The 10,000-nt window shown below is 34.4% G+C and overlaps 1 protein-coding gene across 6 annotated transcripts in view; it reads left to right on the top strand.

Annotated features, from left to right (window-relative positions):
* Positions 1–4,185: 4,185 nt before the first annotated feature.
* Positions 4,186–10,000, top strand: part of LOC122258297 (uncharacterized) — a 17,137-nt gene continuing 11,322 nt past the window's right edge. For 4 of the 6 annotated variants that reach the window (XM_043024120.2, XM_043024118.2, XM_086530635.1 and 1 more), the window contains exon 1: positions 4,186–4,344. In XM_043024120.2, the coding sequence (XP_042880054.2) occupies positions 4,240–4,344 (105 nt within the window). In that variant the 5' untranslated portion in view covers positions 4,186–4,239. Of the gene's footprint in view, positions 4,345–8,577; positions 8,747–10,000 lie in introns of those variants that run through there. The other 2 variants (XM_086530634.1, XM_043024119.2) reach the window with 2 other exon arrangements.

Here is a 10,000-nt window from a genome sequence, read left to right as displayed (position 1 = left end):
TGAAGTTACCAGACAGAGATCGTTAAAAAAAAAAAAAAGTAGTGGAAATGGCATAAGTGTATTTGGGAAAGCTTGAGGTGTCAGCATAAAACGGAAATGGGGAGGGGCGGGGGAGCTAGCTACTAGGAAGTGCGAATAGGACCTCATGTCATTACTTAAACTTTAAAAACTACCGAAATGAGAGCCTTGCAATGAACAAATGGGTAATAGTACTGATAAGGTAAGACGCCAGGTATACTAAACTGGATAAATGAGGAAATAAAAGTATCAGGTCCAGACACACGTAAATTGATGACAAGGCCTTTTACTCTCCACTTGAAAAAAAAAGTTTACCTGTAGCAAGTGAGGAGTGAACGAGGATTAATTCATAAGCAAAATTTGCAAGGATTTAGAGCGCCAAATGAAGGGGGTACCTCGCAGATTTTCCGCTAGCTACCTTTAATTAACTCTTTTACTGCTACACTATAGCGGAAACATAACTAACTGGGTTCTGAACGCATATATAACACACCTGCTGCTGATTTACAGGTACACGGGGCAGATTATGTTAAATATACTGAGAAGACGTCAGAACTTCTCTGCAATATGTACGTAAACTGTCTGGAGAAAATTGGGAAAGCGTGAAGCATTTGATACAGAAATACAAAGAAAATTGGGAAAGCGTGAAGCATTTGATACAGGAATACAAAGAAAATTGGGAAAGCGTGAAGCATTTGATACAGAAATACAAAGAAAATTGGGAAAGCGTGAAGCATTTGATACAGGAATACAAACAACTAAGATATGTTGAACACAAAAAAGCATGGCATTGCGTCGAAAACCATTCACTGGATTACAATAATATGGTCAGAAAAAAAATATATAAAAAATATATGAACATTAACTATACAGTGTAACATAAACAGGAAAGTACGATATCCTCTGTGGCCGCGTTTTTTTTTTTCATATAAAATACCGGACATGATAGTTCCATTATGTGTACCAAATCAAGAATACTGCAATATCAGAATAGGTCCAAAGGAGCCACGGAAGAAAGAAAAGTAATACGATTTATAGGAAAGGGAAAGGAAAGGGAAATCACAAGAATTTATTTATTTTTATTTTTTTATTTTTTAATTATTTTTTTTAAGATGTTGATTTTCCACTAATGACTAGGTCTTCAAATGTGTTGATTAAGTTGTTGAGTTATAGAATTGGGAAACTAAATACTTAAAGAATGGATCACTTGACAAAGAATACTTTGTCAAGAACACGAAGGAACATAAAGACTTGGATGCTTATTATGTGTAATATAAAGATAAAAATGGTAATTCTAATCCTAATGATAATTATATGATGAAAATATTAATAATATCAATAATACTATCATGAAAATATTTATCACTGTCATGATAATTACATCATCATCATAACCATAAAATAATACAAATATAACAGTAATATCATCGATAATTTTAATGATAAAGATGGCAATTACAGAAAAAAAAAAACAAGAGAAACTAAGTCTTCTTCCATTTGCAGATATTTTCATAAAACATGTTTGTCGTTGGCCATCTAGAATCTCTAACAAACTACAAAACAATTTTTCAAAAACTCCAATCAACCGGATTTTCTCCCGTCTATTTTCTAACCGATCGACCTCAACAATCCCGGACGAATCTCCGTCGCAATTATTCCCATTATAGTAATTTCACTCGGTGTCCTTCTGTTTGTTCCCTCCATTCTTCTTATCATTTATCGATATTTAGACGAAATATGATGATAGTAGAATACCAGTTGGCGTTGAATGTTTGTAATTTACCCCATATACTCCTTCTCTCCAGATGAATATGTCGTGTCACTATCGCTTCAACACTATAGTATATTAAATCATCTTGTTACGAAAATGCCTCCCAAAAGCTCGAATTTCACCCGGGGCGTAGAAAGTGCTTCTCTCCTCCCACGTAATCAAAGGCTGATTCGCCCGTATTGACAATGCTGTCTGAAGTAATTTCATATCCTCATTTACTTCTACATTTAACAAAGTCAAAAGACAACAGTATTCATTTATTAGAGTTATGAAGCTTTCGCATGTCGTAGATTACATTACTACTGCTGGCAGGATCGTTTTTATAACTTCACCGTTGACTAAGGCGTTCGTGTTTTATGAATTTTCTTTCGTGTCGTTCGGCACCGGCGGATAAGAACTACTAAGTTGTTTGTATATGCAATTGCTTGGTATGTCGTTCTCGTCCTTGTTCTTGTTCTATTTAGTGCCAAGAACTCGTTCTTATTAATGATCTTATGTCACTCCTGTCGTTGTTCAGCGTTTAGCATTTTCCTGCTGATAACGGCGGTCGCGTTAGTGTTCAGATCGCGTACTTCAACGATTAGCAATGATATTTTTTTCGTGGCGCGTCGTTCGTGAGGTGCTAGACTATCTGTCGTTCGTGTTGTCAACTTGTCAAGGTCGTTCGTATAGTCGAGTCACCGTCAGTCCTATATTTAGTGCTATGAAGGCCCCTTTCGTTGTCGTAAAGACTAAAGTTGATAAGAATGTATGTGCCATTGTTCAGTAAAGGTCGTACTTATCGGAGTTCAGTTATATTAAATTCGCGGTTTCATTACCCCGTATGAATGCCGTTCATTGCTATCACGGCTGCATGTGTCACCGTTCAGTATCGCTAACATGTTTTGTGTAGTTGTTTTCCCTTGGAAAAAACTTGCTGTTTGGCGTTGTTCATGACAAGTTCCTTCCCTTAGAGTTCTAACATTGTCGTGCATGTTCTTTATTCGTACTGAAGGTCGTCAAGTCGTTGATCGGGGCGACAGTCACATAAATATTCAGGCTCAAAGTCACAAAGATCACAAGCGCATTGGTCGCTAATGTCAAGGTCGTTGGTGTTGTTATTCAATGTTGCAGAGACGCCGTTCGTGTTGTTATTCAGTGTTGCAGAGACCTAAGGTGTTTGTGAGTGTTGCCAGTTTTCGGTGTAGTCTCGTCAAAACAGATGGATAGTGAGGGAATTGTATGCATCATCGCCTTCTGATTTAAATGCCCAAATAGACGTCTAAAGCCTTTGAGTAATAGAATATAGTAAATAGATTTCATTTAATCACCTGCCCAAGACAGGTTTACGTAGCCACAACACGAGCGTTTGCCTTGATATGCATTCTTTGTGTTTGTAGGTCGCTGGGAACACTTTATTACATTGCTTTATATTTGCATGGCCTCCACTCCAAATATATACGTATTTATCGATAATTTACTCCCGCCTTGTCCATTTACATGCCGAGTTGATTATATAAGAAGGAAGTCGTGTGATAGGTCAGTTGCAAGCGGCAAGAATACAAGCATAATAACGAGAGACTATTTGGTTAATTATTGAATCTTAGTGTGTTATTATCTACATGACTGTGCGTTTGGTCTCGTTAATAAAAAGCAATGTTGAGTTTGATCAAAGTTAAAAATCTTATGATTACATATATTTATAATCTCTCGCATATACTTACGTAATTTTACCGCTTGCTTGTTAAGCGTTACACTAAAATATCTTTAAAATATCTCTAAAATCTAAGAATGTTATGGTCTGAATTCCACCATTGTATATCTCACCAACCAAACAGGGAAGTACTCTAATTTCTTATGAATTTATTGAAAATATTACAGCATACAGAAAGACACCAAATGTTCATATTAAATAGCAAATTTCTTAACATTTCATCCTCCGACCTACTTATTCTTGTTTCACATTTCTACATCTATATCTTACTTCATAAAGTCATACTAGGTTTGATATCTTACATGCGATTTCGATACATCACTTTCTATTCTGAAAAAAATGATCAATTCATGAAGAAGTTATCTTTTCGAGGAAGTTTCCGAAGTTCGCAAACTCGGCCAGACACTCACTTCCGCATTAACTTTCTATTCCGGAGATTTGCTTGTCGAAATATAAACTGTAAGTACGTGTGTTTTAATCATCCTGATGTTCCTTTTACATAGAATTCCATCTGGCGTGAGTGACTTGCTCGGGAAGTTACTAAATATAGATGAAATACCAGGTTTCTAGAAATAAAGATCACGACTGAAAACCTCCTTTATGCTAACAAATATCACTTTACTATTACCGAAATCGTTCATAGCGATAAAAACCCTCCATCCCTACCTAAAAATCTATCGAATCCCGAGATAAAAGTGAATTACGAAGGAGGTCCGGGCGAGAAGAGAACCATCGTACCAGTCGCAACAACGTAACCATGGCCGACAGGAGGAGACGGAGAAAGCTAGCGAGCAATGACGATTCCGAGGACTGTTCCGAGGAGTCAGACGACGAGCAGAGCGGCCTTAGGAAATCGTTGACAGTAAGTGAGGTGGAGGAATCGACTGAAATACCCGTTGCAGGAAGGTGGCCGACGTCGTGCATGAAGGCGTGCGGGCGAGGTTGAGGTTGAGGTTGCCAGGTCATGAAGGCGGGGCCGGTCTTGTAAACATTGTCATGGGCGGAAATAATAGGATGGGGGATTGGGTTAACTAATAATAGCCTGATTTAGAGGAGGAAAAGTAATTTCTCGTTGTGTCTGGGCGTGTCGTTGGGGTTCGAGTGACGAGTCTAAGGCGATTTCTCGAGCTGCTTGAGCTGTGTCGCGTGAGGAGGAAGAAGTTGAAAGGTATATTGAACTTCGCTAATGTCTCGGGAGGCGAGAAATTGTTCATTTGGATCATTAGATTTGCATTATTTTGATATCATTTATGCTATGGATGTGGTCGGGTTTCGTCTGGGAATTGTGTGAGTAATCCAAGGCTCTTGTATGGTGACTAATGATTCATCTTTGTTCTTTGAAGTCTTGTCTTGGTCACAAAGAGAGAAAGGGAGAAGATTTGTTGTCTCTCTTAATTGTTCATGTAAATTCCTTCAGCAAATTTTTGATGTTTCGAAGAAGAGCGTTTGTTTAAGAGAGCAGTAATAGTGGTAGATTCAGTAGGATATATTAATTTTATCCTAATTGTCTTTACTGTAATTGTCATACCCTTGGGTATTATTAGCTAATCATTTGCCAATGGTTTATTTTATAGGTTGCTCTTTAATCTCTCAGACTTGCTTTTTAAAACGTGAATTACTGCTGTACGGATTGAATATTTTGTCCAGTGACTCTTAGAAAATCTGGTATAATTAAAAGTTTGGTTAAAAGTACAAGATTAATAGATTCTGTGATTAATAAATTGATGAATTCTATCTCTTTATCTTCTATAACATAGTTGTCACTCATTAGAAATAAAAAAAGATATATAACTGATGAATGTTTGCACGACTCACGTGCTATAAGCGGTGGAGGTTTGTTAGTCATTGGCATGGGACTAAAAGGTTCAGAGGCCATTGGCAAATGCAAGATATTTCTTGTAATCAGTATTGTTATAAGATATAAAAAAAATATTATAAAATTAATGGCAGACCTTTCATCCCCATGATCATGACAGTTATAAGCTATCAGTAAGATTATCAATGTTATAGCTTCATATATATTGAATTTGAGGCTATTTTTGATAGAAGAAAACGGTCTCAGAAGTCATTGATCTGATGGTCCCATGTCCTGTTTACTATATGTAAGTGAAAAAGTGAAAATTTACCAAAAATGCTTTTCTGAGTCTCTGATGTTTTCGTCTGAGGGATTGTATTTATTGAAAGAGGTGCTTCTTATTGCATTAGATCTTTTATTTTCGAGTGTCAGAAGAAATGAACGTCCTAAAATGAATGGAGAGGCACTTGATAAAAATGGCTGGAGATACATACATGGATATGATACTGTCAAATAAAAGCAGAGGTTGAGAAACTGTTTTCCAAATGATAACTTAATTATTACACTTTTATGTAATATATAGATAAATAGATGGATCAGTAGACAGATTGGTTGATGTTAAAAATTATTGAATAAACATTTTAGAAAATAAAATTAATATTTGTTTGTTTTATGGTGTAAGTTCTATATTACTTTAACTTTATTTGATGTTGTATTTAACCCATTGGTTGCGGTATTAAAAAAAGGTCTGTGCATTAGGATGGCTGTTTAACATGTCTGGCATGGTGCCATCCGCGTCTATGACCGACTCTGCCTTTGCAGCAAATCATGCCATCTGCTGCTAATGGGTTAATAAATGGACCCTTGTGAGCTATAGGAATCTTGTCTTAAAAAAAAAAGAAAAAAGTTTAAATGAAGAGAACCTTAGATACAAAGATCATGCCATTCTTTATTTATAGTTTTATTTTTTTCAACTCAAAGAGAAATGCATGTGTATGTTTACCAAGTAAATATAAATATAAAAAGATCAGTGATATTATTGGTTGTAGGAAATGGTAAAAGATTCGTATACAATGAAGATTTATTGATAATATGGACTATGTAAAGCTTCTGGATTTATTTTTTATTTTAATATTATTTTTTTTTTTTACTTGTAGATGGTTCCACAAGTACATGATTATCAAGGAGTTAATTCCTAGGCCTACTTTACCTAATCTATTTATCACATTCCTAGAATTTTTGAAATGATTATGATAATATTGTCAGTAATCATTTATAATTATATCAGGATTGATTATTATGATTCTTTGATTATAATAGTAGTTATAATCATCATCATCATCATCATCATTATTTATTGTTGTTGTTAATTATTAGCATTTTGAGGATAATAATGATGAGGATAAATGATGATACTGATAATGATAGCATGTAAGATTCATTGATTGTTTATATCAAGTCAAACTGTGATTGAAAGATAATGATATCCATTTTAAGTAGTTTATTCAGACATTTTACCTTTTATTGTCTCTTAAAATGATGATGTATTTGCCTTATATATATAGCCAAAGTTATTCTGAGATAGAAGAGGCTGCTCTCAGTCTCATTGAAACTAGTTACTTGGCAACTTTGGCAAAATGTCTGAAAACTGTTTGTCCAAACTTACCTTGATGAATGTACATTTTCAAAGAAAAGTAAATTAGAATATATATATAAATATATAATATATATATATATAATATATATATATATAATATATATATATTATTATATATATATATATATATATATTATATATATATATATATATATATATATATATATATATATATTATATATATATTATATATATATATATTATATATATATATATATATATAATATATATATATATATATATATATATATATATATATATATATATATATATATATATATATATATATATATATGTGTGTGTGTATGTATATATATATATCAATAAATAAATAAATAAATAAATAAAATTTAGAAATTGTACATTTGAATTTTGATATAGTGAAAAGTATATGATGTTTTGTTGCTTAAACTAAATATTTTTTTATATAAAGATTTGCTGAGGATGAAATAGGGTCCTTTGATCTTGTCATTAGGTATAATATGAAACATTGTAATTTCTGTTTTCTAAATAGAAATTTTGTTGAAATTGCAAGTATGTGTTTTATTGTGATGTATGTCGATTAATTCATTTTCTTGTACTTGTATAGCCTATTTGTCTTTTAGGTATATTCTTATGATAATGTAGCATATAGGTGATATCGTGCCTATGTACTTTTGCATTAATCTTTAGCTTGCATTTTTGCTATTCTGTACAATTCTCTTTGTCTGTCTTGTACATCTTTTCCCTCACTGTACTCTTTCTTTATTTACCCAACCTTTCACTCCACCCGTTTGTTCCTGCATAGTGTCTAGTTGTTGAGGAGCTGGTGTTGTGGGGAATAGCCAAGCTACTGCTGTAAAAATTGCTCTTAACCATTTAGGCCAAGGTTGTTGAGGGTGTGGCTGGTTTGAAGTTTCATGTGGTGATTTTATATCTATGGACCTATGTTGAGGGTGCCGTGCTGTGTTAAAGCTGTGTTGGTATGAGTTTGGGCTTGAATATCCTGTGTGGTTTTGTTTGAATCTAATTTTAAGGAATTTAAGCATTCATTATAATTATTATCTTTTTTTTTTTTTTGAGAGTTAGCATCAGTCATTGTGCTATGCTGATTAAAAACTCTGTCTTACTGTATCAACTTATGTAAGAGCAGATAAAAGGAAGGTAGAAATATGAGATGTATACTAATTTTCACTCAGATATTCATTTGGCATAAATTAAGTGTCATGCAAAAGTAATGAAATCAGTGCACAGTCCTTATTTTGATATTTAAAAAAGATCACTAATTTTGTTGAAAAAAAGAACAATGTTTGGGAAGTCTTAGGCTTAAATCTTTTGTTGGGGGAGTTCAAGGGATTAGGTGCCGTGACAGTGACTGTGGCTGTGGTGAAAGTGGAGCAGATGGAGCTAAGAACTGGAGTTGCCAGTCATTCTTTTAAGGATCTTTTAGTATTCTTTTATGTATGGTAGAGACTGTGTCTTTTTGTGTGTTCATGTTATTTGAATTTGTGCTGATATAGTTAATAGATTATTGTAGAACACTAGCAAGAAATAATGTTATGAATATATTAGTAGTGGAATGAAAGTGAGAGTGCAGGCAGGTGGGGGGGGGGGGTGCCAGTTGGTGACTCCTGAGTGAGTGGAGGGTCTAGAAGGCAGGCAGGTAATCAGTGTGGTTGTGACAGTGTCAGCATAAGGAGGGGCTCTTTGATAGACATACCAGAGGTTCTGCTGTTGTAAAGAATGGTGCTGGAGGCCGTACCGGAGCTTCTCCAGCAGCCTGTGGATGGTTCTGTGAGCCAACAAGCACCCCAAGAGCTACAGCAACTCCAGGTATTGCATGCTTGGGGTTCTGCAGTGTAACTTATCAGCCTGCATGTATGTTGGGTTGCCATATGGGAATTCATGCAACATGTCAAGGATGTGTGTTTTACAATTAAAATCTTTCTGTATTGAAACAAGACTGTTTCTTTTGAAGTGGTATGAATGGTTCAATTGACAGTAAATATGAGTGACTGGAAAGTTACATAAGTTCAAATGGTCTCTCCCCCACTATAATTAAAAGGGCTCTTGGTTACGAAGTATGTGGTCATATTAGTTACTTTCACACTGGGATTTGTATGGATTTATGTTTTTTAGTGAGGATGGTTGCTGTTACATTCCTTTTTTGGAAGTAATCACTAAATGTTCATAGAGTGCATAGATGATGTTTGTATCTATGTATTCATTGACTGATTGATGTTGATTGAGTAAAATTTCATTCTGTGCACTCACTCCTGGGTGTAGTTGTTCTTTAATTGTGCTTTGTGCTCTTGTGCTTCACTGTTTTAGTTAGTTTTTTTGTGGTGTATATTAGAATTAACTACTGGCATCATAGAAAGGGAGAGGGATGAAGATGATGACATACAAGTTTAACTTCCTCTATTTGTATATAATTTGGTTGTGTAGATTTATTAACAGTATAATGTCAAGAGTAAAAGAATCTAAGATAGCTTATTGTTGAAAAAGCAGCCCATTGAATGTTACTTGTTGCTTAACATTAATTATTCTGATCTGTGTCTCATTGTACAGTATTAGGGAAAAAAATCACCCCATTTCTATAGAAGGACTAAAATTTAGACAAGAAAAGCAAAAGAAAGTAGGTAGACAAGCAACCCTTTGGTGTGTATACGCTAGAACGGGTTGTGTGTGAGGTCTTGGTGAACAGCTGGAGGCAAGGTTTGAGGTGGGGTGGTAACCTTGGTGAGGTGACCAGCCTTGATTGGGGGACATCACTTTCTGTTTCTTAAACTTCCCACTCTCAGGTTTCCATCTGGATTAATCTGGGTTAAAGTAATTGTTTTTTGTTTTTTCTCCCAAGTGACATTTGAAATTAAATTTGTTTTTTTTTTTATCACCATCTTTAAGTACAAGCAGCTACAAGTTTTTTTTGTTTTTGTTTTTTTCTATGTTGACAAACATATCACATAGCATGTGATATTTCATGAAAGGGTTTTCTACAGCTTTATTCTCATATCCAGATCATTAAAAGAAATGTTAAGAAAAAAGGGTATAGAAAAATAAAAAGACAAGAGAGAAACAGTAGGA

Source organism: Penaeus japonicus, unplaced genomic scaffold (assembly GCF_977035675.1).
Source record: "Penaeus japonicus unplaced genomic scaffold, GWHDUDI00000001_assembly GWHDUDI00000033, whole genome shotgun sequence".
Taxonomy (NCBI): Eukaryota; Metazoa; Arthropoda; class Malacostraca; order Decapoda; family Penaeidae; genus Penaeus; species Penaeus japonicus.
Note: the sequence above shows the minus strand (reverse complement) of the source record. Positions and strands in the feature narration are given on the sequence as shown.